The sequence below is a fragment of the Bombina bombina genome, chromosome 5, assembly GCF_027579735.1.
Source record: "Bombina bombina isolate aBomBom1 chromosome 5, aBomBom1.pri, whole genome shotgun sequence".
Classification (NCBI taxonomy): Eukaryota; Metazoa; Chordata; class Amphibia; order Anura; family Bombinatoridae; genus Bombina; species Bombina bombina.
The window spans coordinates 894,738,554-894,761,988 of NC_069503.1; the positions used below are offsets into that span (position 1 = coordinate 894,738,554).

Genomic DNA, 23,435 nt, shown 5'->3' on the forward strand with positions numbered 1-23,435 from the left:
ACAAAGGCCAATAAGATACTAGCATGTATTAAAAGAGGCATTGATTCAAGGGAGGAAAGCATAATTCTGTCACTATATAAATCCCTCACCTTGAGTATGGAGTGTAGTTCTGGGGACCGATTGCAAAAAAAGATATTGCAGAACTAGAAAATTGTTCAGAGAAGGGCCATAAAGCTAATAAGTGGAATGGAGAATTTAAAGGGACACTGAATTTTTCTTTCGTGATTCAGATAGAGCATGAGATTTTAAGCAACTTTCTAATTTACTCCTATTATCAAATTTTCTTCTCTTGGTATCTTTATTTGAAATACAAGAATGTAAGTTTAGATGCCGGCCCATTTTTGATGAAAAACCTGGGTTGTTCTTGCTGATTGGTGGATAATTTCATCCACCAATAAAAAAAGTGCTGACCAGAGTTCTGAACCAAACAAAAAGCTTAGATGCCCTTTTTTCAAATAAAGATAGCAAGAGAATGAAGAAAAATTGATAATAGGAGTAAATTAGAAAGTTGCTTAAAATTGCATGCTCTATCTGAATCATGAAAGAAAAGAATTGGGTTCAGTGTCCCTTTAAGCTATGAGGAGAGGCTAGCCAAACTGGGTCTGTTTTCTTTAGAAAAACGGCACTTGAGAGGTGACATGATTACTTTATATAAATATATTCAAGGCCCATATACAGAGATGGCAGAATCTCTGTTTATTCCAAGAAAATTGTTTGTGACAAGAGGTCACAATTTAAGGTTGGAGGAAAGGAGATTTAATCTCCTGCAACTGAAACGTTTTTTCACTGTAAGAGCAATACAATTGTGGAACTCATTACCAAAGGGGGTAGTGAATGCCAATACCCTAGATACATTTAAAAATTGTTTGGATACATTTCTGTCTAGAAACAAAATTCATGGATATGATTGCTAGTATTAAATGGGTGACATTTTAGTAGTATTTAAAGGGACAATGAACCCAATTTTTTTTTTTTCGTGATTCAGATAGATCATGCAATTTTAAGCAATTTTTCTTCGTTCTCTTGCTATCTTTATTTGAAAAAGAAGGCATCTAAGCTAAGGAGCCAGCCAATTTTTGTTTCAGACCCTGGACAGCACTTGTTTATTGGTGGGTGAATTTATCCACCAATCAGCAAGAACAACCCAGGTTCTCACCAAAAATGGGCCGGCATCTAAACTTACATTCTTGCTTTTCAAAAAAAGATACCAAGAGAATGAAGAAAATGTGATAATAGGAGTAAATTAGTAGGTTGCTTAAAATTGCATGCTCTATCTGAATCACGAAAGAAAAAATTTGGGTTCAATGTCCCTTTAAGCTTAAATGGAGCTTTTTGTAAGTATTTTAGATTTGTATAGGTTGTATAGGTTCAAAGGTGTATATGTATGTATGAGTGAGGTGTTTATGCTTAAGTTTTATTGAAAAAAGTATAGCATAGAACTAAATGAAGAACTCCACTGCTTAAGCAGATTGGCTTAGTGCTCAAACGTTATTCAAAATTAATTTTACTGCACACCTCCTTAGAAGTCTATTATGTGAGGGAATTAACACACCTGTGCTATCTGACATGCATATTGGTCTTGTAATATGAGTGCAAACATGGAAGTGGTATGGATTGCACTCTAGCAGTGTTAATGAACCTTACTGTATGCATTTTTGTGCTCACTTTTAGTCTAGGCCTTAGTTGTTTGCAAGCATCCCTGTTACAAATAACTTGATGGGTATTCAAGTTACTTCAGTTTCCGTACACAGACCGGGGAGAGTTGGGGCTCCTATAAACACATCAGCATGGAATCGAGGCTTCATCGCTCCTTCTCAAAAATGGAGGTTAAACACTTTAGGCTAGGTTATGAGTGGTGCGCAAGGTATATCGGGTTTTTGTGGCCGTTTGCGAGCAAGTTAAATTCCACCCTTATTGGGTGGGTGGAGCCAGCTGCTAAAGAAACAGGATGTGTTTGTGAAGAGATCCCAGCTCTACCTTGATTAAAGGGACACTGAACCCAAATTTTTTCTATTGTGATTCAGATAGAGCATGCAATTTTAAGCAACTTTCTAATGTACTCCTATTATCAAATTCTTTTCATTATCTTGGTATCTTTATTTGAAATGCAAGAATTTAAGTTTAGATGCCGGCCCATTTTTGGTGAACACACTGTGTTGTTCTTGCTGATTGGTGGGTAAATTCATCCACCAATAAACAAGTGCTTTCCATGGTTCTGAACCAAAAAATAGCTTAGATGCCTTCTTTTTCAAATAAAGAAAGCAAGAGAACGAAGAAAAATTGATAATAGGAGTAAATTAGAAAGTTGTTTAAAATTGCATGTTCTATCTGAATCACAAAAGAAAAAATTTGGGTTCAGTATCCCTTTAAAGGAAGATCTATATCAAGAGAACCTAGGAGATTGAGCTGATATTCCAGGTGCAGTGATTCTGACAGAAATATGATCATGATGGAGGCCTTGGATGCGTGGTAGTTTGAGATAACGTGGCTCCTTCATGAAAACTTTTACTGCCTAACACAGGCATTGTGCGAGGCTCTTGCAGACACGCCATTATGCAACAATGTCCATATGCAAATGGGTAATATGCATACAGGTTTTCATTATGGAACACCTATCACCCAGAGCGGGTGTGGCCATATTAGCTTCCTTCCACAAACTGACGACTCATTCTATAGCACTAGTGAAATGTCGCACTACACACAGTGTTATACCAGGAAGAAAGAGGAACAGAATAACCCTGACAAGAAAGGTACTTTACTGCAGCTTAAAGAGTGGGCCCACACCTTATGTGATAATCTTAGGAGCGAGAAGGAATCATGGCGGTGGCAGTGCACTAATTATGTGAATGATGCAGAACAGCCCTATGAGAACATTGGCCTTTATCCCCATAAATCTGTGATTACCAGATCACCCATGGAACTGTTAGGGGAATATGACCATTCATTGCTGTCCCAATGTTTTCCATCCCTAACACAACTCCTTCTGATTCCAGTACAACGGGATAAAAGATCTGGAGTGGTTAGTTTGCTAAGACATGGACACTACAATCTGGACTCAAAACAGATCATAATATGTTTGCTAAATAAGGTTAACACTAAAGATTGTTTGTTTGTTTTTTTCCACAGTACGCTGTACACCTAAGTTTGTGCTTTATAGTTCAATATATATTTAAACAGTACTGTATTGTCTTCTGTTTGTTACCTTAAATATACAAGGTTGTTCAAAAAAACAGTCATGAAGTCTCTAGGAAGCCTTATATCCTGATGTAGATATCGCTGTGACAGTTAACCAGATAGATTGGGTGCCTTAATTACATAGTTTTATGTTTTACAAGTTTATGTGATCATACTGAGCTTAACAACCATACACCTAGATTATGAGTTCTGCATTAGCCTTAAAAAGCAGCGTTAAGGGGTCCTAGAGCAGCTTTTTAACGCCCGCTGGTATTACGGGTCAGGCAGGAAAGGGTCTACCGCTCACTTTTTTTCTGCGACTCGAGGCTACCGCAAATTCCCTTACGTCAATTGCGTATCCTATCTTTTCTATGGGATTTGCCTAACGCTGGTATTACGAGTCTTGGAAGAAGTGAGCAGTACAGCCTCTACCGCCAAGACTCCAACCACAAAAAAAGTCAGTAGTTAAGAGTTTTATGGGCTAACGCCGGAACATAAAGCTCTTAACTACAGTGCTATAAAGTACACTAACACCCATAAACTACCTATGAACCCCTAAACCGAGGCCCCCCCCCCCCACATCGCAAACCCTATAATAAATTTTTTTAACCCCTAATCTTCCGACCGGACATCGCCGCCACCTACATTATCCCTATGAACCCCTAATCTGCTGCCCCTAACGTTGCCGCCACCTACCTACACTTATTAACCCCTAATCTTCTGACCGGACATTGACGCCACTATAATAATTGTATTAACCCCTAAACCATCGCACTCCCTAACATCGCCGCAACCTACCTACATTTATTAACCCCTAATCTCCCGCCCCCAACGTCCCCGCTACTATAATAAAGTTATTAACCCCTAAACCTAAGTCTAACCCTAACCCTAACACCCCTCTAACTTAAATATCATTTAAATAAAACAAAATAAATTTACTATCATTAACTAAATTATTCCTATTTAAAACTAAATACTTACCTATGAAATAAACCCTAATATAGCTACAATATAACTAATAGTTACATTGTAGCTATTTTAGGATTTATATTTATTTTACAGGCAACGTTGTATTTATTTCAACTAGGTACAATAGCTATTAAATAGTTAATAACTATTTAATAGCAACCTAGTTAAAATAATTACAAAATTACCTGTAAAATAAATCCTAACCTAAGTTACAAATACACCTAACACTACACTATCAATAAATTAATTAAATAAATTACCTACAATTATCTAATCTAAAATACAATTAAATAAACTAAACTATAATACAAAAAAAAACACTAAATAAAAAAAATTACAAGAAGTTTAAACTAATTACACCTAATCTAAGCCCCCTAATAAAATTAAAAAGCCCCCCAAAATAATAAAATGCCCTACCCTATCCTAAATTACAAAGTAATCAGCTCTTTCACCTGTAAATAAAAATACAATACCCCCCCAACATTACAACCCACCACCCACATACCCCTACTCTAAAACCCACCCAACCCCCCCTTAAAAAAACCTAACACTAACCCCCTGAAGATCTCCCTACCTTGAGTCGTCTTCACCCAGCCGAGCCAAATTCTTCATCCAAGCGGGGCAGAAGAGGTCCTCCATCCGGTTGAAGTCTTCATCCAAGCGGGGCAGAAAAGGTCTTCCATCAGATTGAGGTATTCATCTAAGCGGCATCTTCTATCTTCATCCATCTGGAGCGGCAGCATCCTGAAGACCTCCGAGGCGGAACATCCATCCTGGCTGACGACTTCCCAATGAATGACGGTTCCTTTGAATGACGTCATCCAAGATGGCGTCCCTCGAATTCCGATTGGCTGATAGGATTCTATCAGCCAAACGGAATTAAGGTAGGAAAAATCTGATTGGCTGATTCAATCAGCCAATCAGATTGAAGTTCAATCCGATTGGCTGATCCAATCAGCCAATTGGATTGACCTCACATTCTATTGGCTGTTCCGATCAGTTCAATCTGATTGGCTGATCCAATCAGCCAATAGGATTGACCTCACATTCTATTGGCTGTTCCAATCAGCCAATAGAATGCAAGCTCAATCCGATTGGCTGATTGCATCAGCCAATAGAATTTTTCCTACCTTAATTCCGATTGGCTGATAGAATTCTATCAGCCAATTGGAATTGAAGGGACGCCATCTTGAATGACGTCATTTAAAGGAACCTTCATTCTTCAGTTGGACGTCGAACGAAGAGGATGCTCCGTGTTGGATGTCTTCAAGATGGAGGTGCTCCTCGTCGGATGGAAGAAGATAGAAGATGCCGCTTGGATGAAGACTTCTGCCCAGCTGGAGGACCTCTTCTGCCCGGATTCGATGAAGAATTCTGCCCGGATCGGATGAACACTTCTGCCCGGCTGGGTGAAGACGGCTCAAGGTAGGGTGATCTTCATTATTCTTTAATCTTTATTAAGGGGGGATTGGGTGGGTTTTAGAGTAGGGTTGGGTGTGTGGGTGCTGGGTTTTAATGTTGGGGGGGTTGTATTTCTTTTTTTACAAGTAAAAGAGCTGATTCCTTTGGGGCAATGCCCCGCAAAAAGCCCTTTTAAGGGCTATTTGTAATTTAGTATAGGGTAGGGAATTTTATTATTTTGGGGGGCTTTTTATTTTATTAGGGGGCTTAGATTAGGTGTAATTAGAAATTAGAAAATAAATTGTAATTATTTTATTATTTTCTGTAATTTATTGATTTTTTTTGTACTTTATTTATTTAATTGTATTTAATTTTAGCTAATTGTAGTTAATTAATTTAATTTATTTAATGATAGTGTAGTGTTAGGTGTAATTGTAACTTAGGTTAGGATTTATTTTACAGGTAAATGCGTCTTTATTTTAACTAGGTAGCTATTGAATAGTTAATAACTATTTAATAACTATTCTACCTAGTTAAAATAAATACAACGTTGCCTGTAAAATAAAAATAAATCCTAAAATAGCTACAATGTAATTATTAAGGTTTATTTTATAGGTAAGTATTTAGTTTTAAATAGGAATAATTGAGTTAATAATAGTAAATTTATTTAGATTTATTTAAATAATATTTAAGTTAGGGGGGTGTTAGGTTTAGGGGTTAATAACTTTATTATAGTGGCGGCGACGTTGGCGGCAGCAGATTAGGGGTTAATACATTTAATAGGCTATGTGGGCTATGGCGGTTTAGGGGTTAATACTTGAATAGGTTTATTGCGTTGTGGGCTATGGTGATTTAGGGGTTAATAATTGAGTTATTACTTGCAGTGTGGGTTTGATGGCGGATATAGTTTAAATAGGCATATTGCGTTGTGGGGGGTTGTTGGTCTAGGGGTTAATACATTTAATATTAGTAATGAGAGGGGGGATTGCAGATATAGGGGTTTTACGTGTCAGGCTTATTTTTGGGAGACGTGTTAGACTTTTACGGGAGATTTGTTATTTTCTTTACTTTTCTTAGGCGCCGGCAGTTTCTAAAGTGCCGTAAGTCACTGGCGACTCCAGAAATTTGTATTTACGCTCATTTCTGGAAATCGCTAGTTTATCTGACTTACGGCACTTTATGAACTGCCGGCGGGGTTTATGTAATACCCCGATGTGCGAGGTGAAATTACGGGCAGCGCAGGTTCCCACGCTTGCGCCGAAACCTGCGCAGTAAATTTGATCGCGCCCCATATATTTGTTTACACAGTTATACTTTTACTTATGCTTGACTTTACAAGGTTTTGACACTAAAAGAAAAACTAAAAGGAGGGTTCACCATTTGAGAACCAAGAGTGGTCTCCTTTTGTTTGAACTTTCCTTCTGTATCCTTACATCTCTCATATTGTTAGGAGGTCCAAGAGTGGCCTCATATACCATTTAGAAGGAATATGGTTTATCTGGCAGGCAATATGAATACTAATATGTTTGAAATATATCATATAAACATGTAATAAATATTATTTTTTATTTTTTGCTTTTACTGGTTATATGACTTGTATCTCATTTTTATCACGTTGCATGCAATGTTTACATGCCTTAAACTGAACCTCAATAAAAATTATAAAAAAGGAAAAAAAAAAAATTCACCCGTATTACAAGTTGAAAGTAAATGAACTCTGGTTAACTTACATGAGTCAAGAAAGTGTTACAAAACATATCATAAATACATTTAAAAGTAGTTACACTCAGCACTATCTAATAAAAATTATTTAAAAAATATTCTAATAAAAAGGACTCAAAGATATGAGATGTCAGGTGTTAGAAAATAATGGAACAAAATTGCTTTTACATAAGGATCCATAGGAACACATGTATAAATATATGTATATAAATATATATGCATGTATGTCTATAAGTATGTATATATATATATATATATATATATATATATATATACTGTATATATATATATATATATATATATATATATATATATATATATATATATATATATATAGATGTGTATATATGTATTTATAGACAGATATACACAAATAAATACAGAATACATACATATATCTCATTGCAATCCTGCACTTGTGTTTGTGCAAGCTGGCTACTGTTATTTTTTTGTTTTGTTCAAACAAGGCTCCATTAAAGTCTATGCAGGGATACAATCCTGCGTTCCTTACTTGCGACCTGTAATATGTGTGCAACTGGGTGCGCAATGGTAAAAAAAAGTTGTGCACAGGTAAAGCACTTGCAGGAGCTTTCCACTCGTAATCTAGCCCTCTAAGTTTTACAAATGGCCACTGCCTCTCAGTAACAGTAACGTGAGTGGTGTGCACTGTTTGTGTGTTGTTTTTGTCTAGTGTCTGTGTGTGTTATGCCTTCTGCTGAAAAATGCTTCTATTGAGCATGTTTTCATTACATTTTTCAACTTTTTGTTTCCACTGAACATGCTTGAAATATATCAAAATAAATTACTTTAAACCTTTATCTCAGCAGCCAATGTTCACTTTATCACTAAATAAAAGTACTTTGTAGACAATAAAATCTAGCTTGCTTTTGTTCTTCAAAATGTTACACTGGAAAAACTTTTTAAAAACAGTTGCAAAAATGTAATTACAATTTTTTTTATCATGTTCTACCAGGGATCAGGGGATGAATACTGTCACTTCAAAGTAGAAAAGAACTTAGAAAATGGATCTGTGACACTTGAATCTATAAGAAGCAAAGGAATATATCTAGGACTTCTGCCTAATGGATTTGCGAAACCAATGGTCCACACAGGCGAAAAAAACATTATGTTTTACCCAAAGGTCATCAAGTGTATGTACTAACTAATATGCATTAGGCTTTATAATGTAAGGCAATTTAACTTCAAATGTAACCGTGTCATTTAGCAGAAACATTTCAAGATCATGGGGCCAATTTATTAATGTGCGAGCGGACATGATACGATGTAGGGTATCATGTCTGCCGTACATCGATAAATAGTTAAGACAGTTCCCAAGTGATAGACAGCACACACCTGATTCACGTGGTGGAGGGCCACTGCAAACACCTCTCTGTGATCTGTAGACAATTGGTTTCCACAGCACCAATAAATGAGAAAAATAGTTTAACAAACTTGACTTTTATTTATCCACAGCAGCATACAGCAACGTTTCGGGCTGTTAACCCTTACTCATGCTCATACAGAACACCTGTTGGCTGCTCCTTAAGTACTATTAACCCTTAACACACCTAGTTACAAAAATACACCTAAACATCCACAGTATATCGCCACCTAGTGGTCAATCACTTATATTCATAAAAATACCAACTATATAGTTAAAAACAAACTGCTGTTAGTTGTTATATCTTATATAAATGTATGTTCTATACAATTTCATCATATGATAATTTTATTCATGCTGAAGTTTACTTATTCACAGTAGATAGATTATTATTTTTATTTGAAATTAAATTGTTATTTGAATTTAAGTTTAACTTTTATCTATAAGAAAACTGCCATATCTATTTCCCTGTTGATCCCTTTGGGAACTAAAGCGTCTAACTTATGTATCCAAAAGGATTCTTTCCTTTTTAACTGTAATTCCCTATTTCCTCCCCTTCTATGGGGTTCAACGCTATCAATAACTTGCCACCTAAGTTGTAAAATATTGTGACCAGCTTCAATAAAGTGACAGGCTACTGGGGCTTTCATGTCCCCACATCTAATATTTGATCTATGTTGACTGAGGCGATCACGTATTTTCCTAACCGTCTCACCCAATTAGATTTTGGAGCACGGACACTTTATTAAATAAATTACATGTGTAGACTCACATGTGTAAAATGTGTTAATTTTAAACCTCCTGCCGGTTTGGGGATGTACAAACTCTCTACCCTTTATGACTGAATGACAGCTAGCGCAATTTAGGCAAGGATAAGTACCATATGATTTAGATGATATATATGTCTGTGTTTATACTTTAGCCCCAATGTCATTTTTGACTACTAAATCTTTGATGTTAGGTACTCTCCTATATGCCATAAGTGAATAGTTTTGAAACTCAGCTATAATGGTGTTGCAATTCTTTAACACATGCCAGTGTTTTTTAATGCATTGATCTATTTCAGCACTGTATGGGTTGTACTGTGTAACACACACTAATCTATCTTGTTTGTTCTTAATTTATGTGCTTTGTTTATATTCTCACAAATATTGTTAGCCTTTTGTTTTTCTATTTCCACTAAGTTGGGTGGATAACCCCTTTGTACAAATCTCTCAGTCATTTCTCTGAGTCTTATCTCTTTTTTGTCGCTGTCACTAACTATTTTGTGGACTCTCAGCATCTGGCTCTTTAGTAGGGCATTTTTTAAGGACTCATGATGGAAGCTATCATATTTGAGCAGGGAATTTCTATCAATACTTTTCCTATACATGTCAATTTTTAAATTGCCAGTCAAGACATCCTTGTGTACTTCAGTATCCAGGAATACAATGTTGGTTTCACTAAAATTGAGTGTAAATTTTAATCCCTGCACTGCACCATTCAACTGATTGACAAATGCCAAAAGGGAACCAATATCACCCCACCACACGCCAAACACGTCATCTATAAAGCGCCACCAGGCTGATCCATATTGTAAGAATAAAGCATTTTCATAGACAAATTTGTCTTCAAAACAACTCATGAACATGTTGGCGTATGATGGGGCGACATTGGACCCCATGGCTGTCCCTTTAAGTTGCAGGTACCATGTTTCACCAAATAAAAAATAATTACAATACAACACCACTCTAAGCAAATCTTCAATGAATTTCAATTGTATAGTATTATATACCTTAGTTTTAGCCAAAGTGGTCATAACCGCTCCAATACCACTTTCATGCTTAATGGATGTGTATAAACTACTCACATCAAGTGAAAAAAGTATATACCTTATGTCATTTAGTGGTAAATCTTTCAATTTCCTAATAAAATCACTAGTATCTCTAATGTATGAAGTAGCTTTCATAACCTCAGGCTGTAAAATTTTATCAAGATATATTGCTAAAGACTGATTGTGTACCTGCAACTATAGGACGGCCCGGTGGTCTATGGGGGTCCTTATGTACTTTTGGTACCATGTAAATAATAGGCGTCTTAGGCCACTCAATATATAAGTATTTGGCTAGTTTCTTGTCCTATAGTTGCAGGTACACAATCAGTCAAAAATGACATTGGGGCTAAAGTAAAAACACAGACATATATCATCTAAATCATATGGTACTTATCCTTGCCTGTCACTTTATTGAAGCTGGTCACAATATTTCACAACTGAGGTGGCAAGTTATTGATAGCGTTGAACCCCATAGAAGGGGAGGAAATAGGGAATTACAGTTAAAAAGGAAAGAATCCTTTTGGATACATAAGTTAGACGCTTTAGTTCCCAAAGGGATCAACAGTGAAATAGATATGGCAGTTTTCTTATAGATAAAAGTTAAACTTAAATTCAAATAACAATTTAATTTCAAATAAAAATAATAATCTATTTACTGTGAATAAGTAAACTTCAGCATGAATAAAATTATCATATGATGAAATTGTATAGAACATAAATTTATATAAGATATAACAACTAACAGCAGTTTGTTTTTAACTATATAGTTGGTATTTTTATGAATATAAGTGATTGACCACTAGGTGGCGATATACTGTGGTTGTTTAGGTGTATTTTTGTAACTAGGTGTGTTAAGGGTTAATATCATATGGTACTTAAGGAGCAGCCAACAGGTGTTCTGTATGAGCATGAGTAAGGGTTATTGTGTGACCACTCCCATTACAATAAACCCACACAACAAATGCTAAATAACCCTAACATGAACTCCCCATCACAATTAACTATATCTTTGCTCTCTTCAAACTGCAATTAATGGCAATCACCAATAACCCTGCAAACATGATCCCCCACCACAATTACCACAATCAATCCCTCACATTCCTATCACAAGTTACTTCTTTGCTTAGATCAAAAGATAACCCTCTTGCTCTATGCAATCCCTCCTCCATCACAAACCCCAACCAACCAAAGGCACCTAAATTAACGTTTAATGTCCCTAAAAAGGCTCTATTATATATAACTAGATAGATAGGTAGATAGAAAGACAGACATACAGACTGACTGACTGACTGACTGACTGACTGACTGACTGACTGACAAGACAGACAGACAGACAGACAGACAGACAGACAGACAGACAGACAGACAGATAGATAGATAGATAGATAGATAGATAGATGTACCAAAAAAATATGATAACAATATTTTATTTTTTATTTTTATCAGAGTAAGTTATATTTGCAACTTTAAATTATCCTCTATAACATATTGAGATTAGTATTCAAATGACATTCACTGCTACAATTGTCTAAAAAAAATATATCACTGTGCCTGAAATATTGTCACTTTTCTTTTTTAGTTGGCAGGGAAAAACTAACAGGGACATCTGCAACGCTTACTAAGAAAAAGGAAGAAATCAACAAACAAGATGCAGAAGTTAAAGCACAAGAGGCATTAGCTTGGCTCCCATCTGTGTCCCCACCCTCAGGCAAAAGTATGTTATTTAACTGATTTTAAAAGACCATGGACCTGGTTCACATAAACACATATAGGATATACCTTATGCAATGTGTTAAATATCTGTTGCAAATAAGAGCTGTTCAATCTGGCTACGGTAAATTATGCATTATGTTTGATACACAATAAGATGATATAACCAATCAGCTGCAAAACTAAACAGTTTTTTTCTACCCTTGATTGACCAATGTACATTGATTCAAAGTTAATATCTTTATTTAAATTTTCAATATGAATTTTAAAAACAGAAAAAAGAAAGATACAAATACCAATTTACTTTTGTTTTGACCAACACCTGCCTTAAAGGGACAGTCTAGGCCAAAATAAACTTTCATGACTCAGATAGAGCATGTAATTTTAAACAATTTTCCAATTTACTTTTATCACCAATTTTGCTTTATTCTCTTGGTATTCTTAGTTGAAGCTTAACTTAGGAGGTTCATATGCTAATTTCTTAGACCTTGAAGCCCACCTCTTTCAGATTGCATTTTAACAGTTTTTCACCCCTAGAGGGTGTTAGTTCACGTATTTCATATAGATAACACTGTGCTTGTGCACGAGAAGTTATCTGGGAGCAGGCACTGATTGGCTAGACTGCAAGTCTGTCAAAAGAACTGAAAAAAGGGGCAGTTTGCAGAGGCTTAGATACAAGATAATCACAGAGGTTAAAAGTATATTATTATAACTGTGTTAGTTATGCAAAACTGGGAAATGGGTAATAAAGGGATTATCTATCTTTTAAAACAATAAAAATTCTGGTGTAGACTGTCCCTTTAAGCCAGAACCAGAAAATAAAATATGTAAATACCAATTTTTATCTGCCTGGAAAATCTAGCTATAAGTCAGTTTAAGTTTTCCTTTTTTCATAGCTTTTTTTCCTATAAATTCTACACAGCAGAAAAGAAGGAAAAAAAAATATCAGACAGATAATATAATGGAGGCAGCTGTTATGCATTTTGAATTTCCCTGCCTGTGTTTATAGGTTATGAATTTATCCAGACTTAGGATATACCCATCAGTTATTAGTCTGATAACATTTCCCAAGTGACTCCAAAGTCAGTTTACATCACATTATATAACATCATAAAAATTGGTGTGAACAATATTATAATTTTGCTAACAAACATTTACTTTTTGCTAAAAATAAATATATAGTAGTTTTATCTTGCCAAAGATCTATAGGACTATTTTGCTTTTGTAATTTTTTCTCTTCTACACATAAAATATATATTATGCCTACAGCTTTTCCTGTTAGTCATCATCAAGAAACATATTTTAACCCTTATGTGACACTTTAACATTGTATGCTGGCATAATAATTAATGAATAGGATAGTATCTCAACATTTACAAAAGTCAACCAATACTCATCAGAAATAAGTACAGAGAGAACAAAAAGGCAGGCTCTGCACACAGGAATCCAGAATAAAAAGGATTTTTTAATGAAAAAAGTTTAAAAAATACAATAGCAGCCACATACGCTGAGTGCACAAAAAAGGTGAACAAGGCAGGTAGACAAACTGACACTGATGTCTGACTAGTTTCATGCCTTCCCACGATGCTTATTCATAGACATGTGGTATGTGATAGTAGGTGCTTTAAATAGGAGAAGCCAGCCTATGATTGGTTAATCAATATATTAGATTTAAAGAAATAGCTGCTTCTTTCATAAAAGATCTTAAGCAAACAACCTATACTACATACTCACAAATATATATTAAAAACAAAAACAAACCTAACTTAAGTAAACATTACAAATGTTAATAAATATCTCAAATAAATGAATTTGCAAAAATTAAATAAATAAGTAAATAAATACCACCTATATGTGTATATGTTATTATATATGAAAAAGGGGCAAAATAAATAACATGAAAAAGCATATTGAAAAAACATAATATGACATTAGGTCCAAATAATAAAAAAATAAGAAAATAAGAAAATAAGGAAATATGTTAATGTATATTAATACAAGACCTATTAGATGTCAATGAAATAATTGATGTCACAATCACAATTCATACCAGATGGGGAACAAGTATGCAACTTAAGCATCCAAAACAACTCTTTCTTTTCTAACATTTTAAATGTATTTCCTCCTCTAGGAATAGTGGCAACATCAATTATTTTTATGTTCATATTTGCTACATTTGTGAAATGATATCCATTGAAATGATTGGCAACTGCTGAACTCTTATTATAATTCTTGACATCCCTAGTATGTTCATTAAACCTTTTGCGGATCTCCCTAGAGGTTTGACCTGTATATTGTAACTGACATAAATTACAGGTGAGCATGTAAACCACCAATTTGGTACCACAGTTTGCATAGAAATGTATATTATAAACATTCTCTGTGCTACTGCTAGAAAACTGATTACCCTCCTGTATATGTGCGCACATATGGCAATTACGTTTTCCACATCTGAAATTACCAGTTTTATATAACCAATTTTGTTTGTCAGTATTAGTTCTAGTTACTAAGCTTGGCGATAATTTTTGTCCTAGAGTCATGGATTTCTTAGGCACAAATCTGATATTATTAATAAATGGTTTTAAAACCTCATCCCCTAACAAGATATGCAAATGTTGTTGTTATATTGTTTAGAATAGGCAGTTGTAAACACTATAGCATCTTTAAAGCTAGAATTGGAGTTTTTATCCTCACTATGGACTTTTGATGGTGGATGATATTTTTTGACTTCTCTTCGGCATTTTCAAGGGTATTGGCATTATAACCTCTGTTTATTAGCCTATTTTTAAGTTCTAAAGATTGAGACTCATAAATTTCATCTGACTTCATATTTCTACGAAGTCTGATGAATTGGGCACGGGGTATTGCTTTTACCACATGTTTAGGATGCTGAGAAGCAGCGTGCAAAATGGTATTGCCAGCTGTTTCTTTTCGATAGGTCCTAGTAACTATAGTATTGTGGCTAGCCTGTAGGGTTAAGTCAAGATAATTGACACTATTGGTACTATGTGTACCAGTAAATTGAAGGTTAAACAGATTCTTGTTAATATAACCTAAAAATTTCTCAAACTCCCTGTCATCCAAAGGCTCTTTGACGATGACCAACAGGTCATCAATATAGCGGACATAAATAAGGATGTCCTCTAACCATAGGTTTTGAATACTGTAGATGTGTGAAAGCTCCCACCAAGAGACATATAAGTTAGCAAAGGCGGGGCAAATTTTGCCCCCATGGCAGTGCCACAGATTTGGTTGTAAAACACACCGTCAAACAAAAAATAATTATGGGAGAGAAGAAACATCAAGATAAGACAATTGTTTTTGTGCCAAGGGTTGTAAAACTCCATCTAACCATGCCCCCAAAGGTTCAAATAAGGAACCTACCCCTCAGACAATAGGTCTATTTTTTTCTTTTTTGATTATTTGGACCTAATGTCATATTATGTTTTTTCAATATGTTTTTTTCCCCCGCACCTTTTAAATACCGCTGGTATTTAGAGTTCACAGAAGGGCTGCGTTAGGCTCCAAAAAGGGAGCGTACAGGCATATTTACCGCCACTGCAACTCTAAATACCAGGGGTGCTTACGGACGCGGCCAGCTTCAAAAACGGACTCGTGCACGATTTCCCCATAGGAAACAATGGGGCAGTTTGAGCTGAAAAAAAACCTAACGCCTGCAAAAAAGCAGCGTTCAGCTCCTAACGCAGCCCCATTGTTTCCTTAGTCTGCACCTAACACCCTAACAGTGACGTGCTGTCATAGGAGGCAGGTGAGGCACCTGTCCTATCTGTGTAATTACACCACCTTATTTAATTAATAATAAAAATTAAAAAAAAAAAAAAAAATTATAACTTTTTTTGTCGGGGTATTTTCGGGTGACCCCCCTACCCCCCCACCCCCATTTGATTAATTTTTAATTGCGCTTATTATTGTTTTAAAATCCTAATCAATTAATCAAATACATACACATTGCGCAAGTAGGCAGAGGCTGTGAGCCCTACCGTTGCGCAATGTATATGTATTTGTTTGTATGGGCCAGCGGAGAGTGAGACTGCCACCCAGTGGCTGCTGGCAAAAGTCTCTGAGTCCTCTTTGCGGCCCATACCGCTCCCAATGGAGGCTGGTCTATACCAGCCTCGGGAGGCCTGCCTGCCCCATCAGCTAATCAGCGCCGTGGTCCCAGGGGTGGGACATACTGGTGCGGCAGGCAGGAGACTGAGATGCGGCATGATGTCACATCAAGGCAGCAGGCATAGAGGGAGATTGAGATGCGGCGCACAGGCGCACGCTGTCACAATCATGCTATTGCTCACTGAGACACACTGAGCTGAGGATGGGACGACAAGACAGCTGTGAACTTGAAGATCTGAAAGAGCCGGTGAGAGGTTAAGAGCCGAGGTCTTGTGTCTCCCTCCACCGTGAGTACTCACAGCGTTTTAACTCACAGTTTCACTTTTCTCACTTGCACTTGCTTATGGGTAACTAACTATAGCTATTTTACAGATAGATTAGCAACTTAAACATACATCGATTCTGAGCGGTATACAAGAAAACTCTGCTAGTTTCCCAAACACTAACCTGAGCATTGCCAAACCAGCCTCGTGCAAGATAAATAGCTTGGCCTTTGCGGTCTACCACGGCTAGTGTCCTACATTAATATTAATGTTGAACATTCAGAGGGCTTTTTTATTGGCAGAATATATGTGACTTACGTAAAATATTGAGCCAAGAAAAATCTGAGCCTGGCCCTTTTTGTTTTTAGTTGTGGAATGTGATGACAGTTGAATTGAAACCCATCATGATTTTAAATGACCACACTCCCTGGCCCTTTATGTTATAAGTATAAGTTTCAGCTTTTCAACAATGTTATGTGCTATTTCTCAGACGGTATGTTTCTTAGCTAACATACATTTATATATATATAGAGGTGTAACACTGATCCAGAAGATATTTGATACTTAGCTGATCAGATGGCTTTTTTCATAATGTATTCTCCCCTCTGTCTCTCTCTCTCCTCTGTCTCTCTCTCTCCTCTGTGTGTGTGTCTCTCTCTCCCCTCTGTCTCTCTTTCTCTCTCTCTCTCTCTCTCTCTCTCTCTCTCTCTCTCCCCTCTGTGCCTCTCTCTCTCTCCCCTCTGTGTGTCTCTCTCTCCCCCCCTCTGTGTGTGTATCTCTCTCTCTTTTCCCTCTGTGTATCTCTCTCTCTCCCCCCTCTGTCTCTCCCCTCTGTCTCTCTCTCCCCCTCTGTCTCTCTCCTCTGTGTCTCTCTCTCCCCCCTCTGTGTCTCTCTCTCCCCCCTCTGTGTCTCTCTCTCTCCCCTCTGTGTCTCTCTCTCTCCGCTCTGTGTCTCTCTATCTCCCCTCTGTGTCTCTCTCTCTCCCCTCTGTGTCTCTCTCTCTCTCTCTCTCCCCTCTGTGTCTCTCTCTCTCTCCCCTCTGTGTCTCTCTCTCCCCTCTGTGTCTCTCCCTCTCTCTCTCTCCCCTCTGTGTATCTCTCTCTCTCCCCTCTGTGTCTCTCTCTCTCTCCCCTCTGTGTCTCTCTCTCTCTCCCCTCTGTCTCTCTCTCTCTCCCCTCTGTCTCTCTCTCTCTCTCTCTCTCTCTCTCTCTCTCTCCCCTGTGTGTCTCTCTCTCTCTCCCCTCTGTGTCTCTCTCCTCTCTGTCTCTCTCTCTCCTCTCTGTCTCTCTCTCCTCTCTGTCTCTCTCTCTCTCCCCTCTGTGTCTCTCTTCCTCTCCCCTCTGTGTCTCTCTTTCTCTCCCCTCTGTGTCTCTCTTTCTTTCCCCTCTGTCTCTCTCTTTCTCTCCCCTCTGTCTCTCTCTCCCCTCTGTCTCTCTCTCCCTTCTGTCTCTCTCTCCTCTCTGTCGCTCTCTCCCCTCTGTCTTTCTCTCCCCTCCGTGTCTCTCTCTCTCTCCCCTCTGTGCCTCTCTCTCCCCTCTGTGCCTCTCTCCCCCCTCTGTGTGTGTGTCTCTCTCTCCCCTCTGTGTGTGTCTCTCTCCCCTCTGTGTGTGTCTCTCTCCCCTCTGTGTGTGTCTCTCTCCCCTCTGTGTGTGTCTCTCTCCCCTATGTGTCTCTCTCTCTCCCCTCTGTGTCTCTCTCTCCCCTCTATGTCTCTCTCTCTCTCTCTCTCTCTCCCCTCTGTGTCTCTCTCTCTCTCTCTCTCTCTCCCCTCTGTGTCTCTCTCTCTCCCCCCTCTGTGCCTCTCTCTCTCTCCCCTCTGTGTGTCTCTCTCCCCCCTCTGTGTGTGTCTCTCTCCCCCCCCTCTGTGTGTGTGTCTCTCTCTCTCTTTTCCCTCTGTGTCTCTCTCTCTTTTCCCTCTGTGTCTCTCTCTCTCTCTCTCTCTCCTTCTCTCTCTGTGTCTCTCTCTCTCCCCTCTGTCTCTCTCTCTCTCTCTCTCTCTCTCTCTCTCTCTTTCCCCTCTGTGTCTCTCTCTGTCTCTCTCTTTCTCTCTTTCTCTTTCTCTCTCTCTCCCCTCTGTCTCTCTCTTTCTCTCTCTCTCCCTCTCTCTCTCTCACCTCTGTCTCTCTCTCTCCCCTCTGTCTCTCCTCTGTGTGTGTCTCTCTCTATCCATCTCTCTCTCTCTCTATCCATCTCTCTCTCTCTATCCATCCCTCTCTCTCTATCCATCTCTCTCTCTATCCATCTCTCTCTCTCTATCCATCTCTCTCTCTATCCATCTCTCTCTCTCTATCCATCTATCTCTCTATCCATCTCTCTCCCTGTCTCTCCCACTCCCTCTGTCTCTCTCCTTATGTGTTGTTCTCCCCCATGGTCTCTCTCTCTGTCTCTCTTCCTCCCCCTCTGACTCTCTCATCCCTTATGTGTCTCTCTAACCCTCTGTGTGATTGTGTCTCTCTCTTTCTCTCTAACCCGCTGTGTCTCTCCCTCTCTCTCCCCCTGTCTCCCTCTCCCCCATATCTATCTCCCTCTCCCCCTGAGTGCTTTTCTGTGTTTCAGTCTAACTTTTATTTATTTAATTAATGAATAGGTGGTGCCATCTGAGGCTTTATTTAAAGGGGTTGGGTCAAGCACCCCACCATCTTTAAATTTCACCAGCCGCCACTGGATCAAGACATTTTTATATTTACTGAATAATGAAGGAATCTATAAGCATAATTTGCAGCATTAAAGTAAAAAGTATGTTTTAAACATATTTTAATGGGCCTGGATTTCTAGATCTCATAATCAGAGCAAGCATTTTGTTATCTGGCAAGAGTTTCTGTTACAATCCTTTAGACTAAAATCAGATGTTTACTAAGTTGACCAGTTTTCCAAGACACCATTTAAAGGGACATGAAACCCATATGTTTTCTTTCATGATTTAGAAAGAGCATGCAATTTTAAATAACTTTCCAATTCACATCTAAAATCTAATTTATTCTTTTGATATCCTTTATTAAAAATCATATCTAAATATTCTCAGTAGCTGCTGATTGGTGGCTGCACCAATCATCTGCAAAACTAAACAGTTTTTTTCTACCCTTGATTGACCAATGTACATTGATTCAAAGTTAATATCTTTATTTAAATTTTCAATATGAATTTTAAAAACAGAAAAAAGAAAGATACAAATACCAATTTACTTTTGTTTTGACCAACACCTGCCTTAAGCCAGAACCAGAAAATAAAAGATGTAAATACCAATTTGTATCTGCCTGGAAAATCTAGCTATAAGTCAGTTTAAGTTTTCCTTTTTTCATAGCTTTTTTTCCTATAAATTCTACACAGCAGAAAAGAAGGAAAAAAAAATATCAGACAGATAATATAATGGAGGCAGCTGTTATGCATTTTGAATTTCCCTGCCTGTGTTTATAGGTTATGAATTTATCCAGACTTAGGATATACCCATCAGTTATTAGTCTGATAACATTTCCCAAGTGACTCCAAAGTCAGTTTACATCACATTATATAACATCATAAAAATTGGTGTGAACAATATTATAATTTTGCTAACAAACATTTACTTTTTGCTAAAAATAAATATATAGTAGTTTTATCTTGCCAAAGATCTATAGGACTATTTTGCTTTTGTAATTTTTTCTCTTCTACACATAAAATATATATTATGCCTACAGCTTTTCCTGTTAGTCAGCATCAAGAAACATTTTAACCCTTATGTGACACTTTAACATTGTATGCTGGCATAATAATTAATGAATAGGATAGTATCTCAACATCTCAACATTTACAAAAGTCAACCAATACTCATCAGAAATAAGTACAGAGAGAACAAAAAGGCAGGCTCTGCACACAGGAATCCAGAATAAAAAGGATATTTTAATGAAAAAAGTTTAAATAATACAATAGCAGCCACATACGCTGAGTGCACAAAAAAGGTGAACAAGGCAGGTAGACAAACTAACACTGATGTCTGACTAGTTTCATGCCTTCCCACGATGCTTATTCATAGACATGTGGTATGTGATAGTAGGTGCTTTAAATAGGAGAAGCCAGCCTATGATTGGTTAATCAATATATTAGATTTAAAGAAATAGCTGCTTCTTTCATAAAAGATCTTAAGCAAACAACCTATACTACATACTCACAAATATATATTAAAAACAAAAACAAATCTAACTTAAGTAAACATTACAAATGTTAATAAATATCTCAAATAAATGAATTTGCAAAATTAAATAAATAAGTAAATAAATACCACCTATATGTGTATATGTTATTATATATGAAAAAGGGGCAAAATAAATAACATGAAAAAGCATATTGAAAAAACATAATATGACATTAGGTCCAAATAATAAAAAAATAAGAAAATAAGGAAATATGTTAATGTATATTAATACAAGACCTATTAGATGTCAATGAAATAATTGATGTCACAATCACAATTCATACCAGATGGGGAACAAGTATGCAACTTAAGCATCCAAAACAACTCTTTCTTTTCTAACATTTTAAATGTATTTCCTCCTCTAGGAATAGTGGCAACATCAATTATTTTTATGTTCATATTTGCTACATTTGTGAAATGATATCCATTGAAATGATTGGCAACTGCTGAACTCTTATTATAATTCTTGACATCCCTAGTATGTTCATTAAACCTTTTGCGGATCTCCCTAGAGGTTTGACCTGTATATTGTAACTGACATAAATTACAGGTGAGCATGTAAACCACCAATTTGGTACCACAGTTTGCATAGAAATGTATATTATAAACATTCTCTGTGCTACTGCTAGAAAACTGATTACCCTCCTGTATATGTGCGCACATATGGCAATTACGTTTTCCACATCTGAAATTACCAGTTTTATATAACCAATTTTGTTTGTCAGTATTAGTTCTAGTTACTAAGCTTGGCGATAATTTTTGTCCTAGAGTCATGGATTTCTTAGGCACAAATCTGATATTATTAATAAATGGTTTTAAAACCTCATCCCCTAACAAGATATGCAAATGTTGTTGTTATATTGTTTAGAATAGGCAGTTGTAAACACTATAGCATCTTTAAAGCTAGAATTGGAGTTTTTATCCTCACTATGGACTTTTGATGGTGGATGATATTTTTTGACTTCTCTTCGGCATTTTCAAGGGTATTGGCATTATAACCTCTGTTTATTAGCCTATTTTTAAGTTCTAAAGATTGAGACTCATAAATTTCATCTGACTTCATATTTCTACGAAGTCTGATGAATTGGGCACGGGGTATTGCTTTTACCACATGTTTAGGATGCTGAGAAGCAGCGTGCAAAATGGTATTGCCAGCTGTTTCTTTTCGATAGGTCCTAGTAACTATAGTATTGTGGCTAGCCTGTAGGGTTAAGTCAAGATAATTGACAATATTGGTACTATGTGTACCAGTAAATTGAAGGTTAAACAGATTCTTGTTAATATAACCTAAAAATTTCTCAAACTCCCTGTCATCCAAAGGCTCTTTGACGATGACCAACAGGTCATCAATATAGCGGACATAAATAAGGATGTCCTCTAACCATAGGTTTTGAATACTGTAGATGTGTGAAAGCTCCCACCAAGAGACATATAAGTTAGCAAAGGCGGGGCAAATTTTGCCCCCATGGCAGTGCCACAGATTTGGTTGTAAAACACACCGTCAAACAAAAAATAATTATGGGAGAGAAGAAACATCAAGATAAGACAATTGTTTTTGTGCCAAGGGTTGTAAAACTCCATCTAACCATGCCCCCAAAGGTTCAAATAAGGAACCTACCCCTCAGACAATAGGTCTATTTTTTTCTTTTTTGATTATTTGGACCTAATGTCATATTATGTTTTTTCAATATGTTTTTTTCCCCCGCACCTTTTAAATACCGCTGGTATTTAGAGTTCACAGAAGGGCTGCGTTAGGCTCCAAAAAGGGAGCGTACAGGCATATTTACCGCCACTGCAACTCTAAATACCAGGGGTGCTTACGGACGCGGCCAGCTTCAAAAACGGACTCGTGCACGATTTCCCCATAGGAAACAATGGGGCAGTTTGAGCTGAAAAAAAACCTAACGCCTGCAAAAAAGCAGCGTTCAGCTCCTAACGCAGCCCCATTGTTTCCTTAGTCTGCACCTAACACCCTAACAGTGACGTGCTGTCATAGGAGGCAGGTGAGGCACCTGTCCTATCTGTGTAATTACACCACCTTATTTAATTAATAATAAAAATTAAAAAAAAAAAAAAAATTTATAACTTTTTTTGTCGGGGTATTTTCGGGTGACCCCCCTACCCCCCCCACCCCCATTTGATTAATTTTTAATTGCGCTTATTATTGTTTTAAAATCCTAATCAATTAATCAAATACATACACATTGCGCAAGTAGGCAGAGGCTGTGAGCCCTACCGTTGCGCAATGTATATGTATTTGTTTGTATGGGCCAGCGGAGAGTGAGACTGCCACCCAGTGGCTGCTGGCAAAAGTCTCTGAGTCCTCTTTGCGGCCCATACCGCTCCCAATGGAGGCTGGTCTATACCAGCCTCGGGAGGCCTGCCTGCCCCATCAGCTAATCAGCGCCGTGGTCCCAGGGGTGGGACATACTGGTGCGGCAGGCAGGAGACTGAGATGCGGCATGATGTCACATCAAGGCAGCAGGCATAGAGGGAGATTGAGATGCGGCGCATGGGCGCACGCTGTCACAATCATGCTATTGCTCACTGAGACACACTGAGCTGAGGATGGGACGACAAGACAGCTGTGAACTTGAAGATCTGAAAGAGCCGGTGAGAGGTTAAGAGCCGAGGTCTTGTGTCTCCCTCCACCGTGAGTACTCACAGCGTTTTAGCTCACAGTTTCACTTTTCTCACTTGCA

General features: G+C 37.4%; 1 protein-coding gene across 1 annotated transcript in view; it reads left to right on the forward strand.

The window, feature by feature from the left end:
* The window catches only part of RP1 (RP1 axonemal microtubule associated), a 550,286-nt gene that overhangs the window by 211,371 nt on the left and 315,480 nt on the right, over positions 1–23,435 (forward strand). The window contains exons 15-16 of the mRNA XM_053715884.1: positions 8,240–8,417; positions 12,040–12,174. Coding sequence (XP_053571859.1) covers positions 8,240–8,417; positions 12,040–12,174 — 313 coding nt within the window. The remainder of the gene's footprint in view (positions 1–8,239; positions 8,418–12,039; positions 12,175–23,435) is intronic.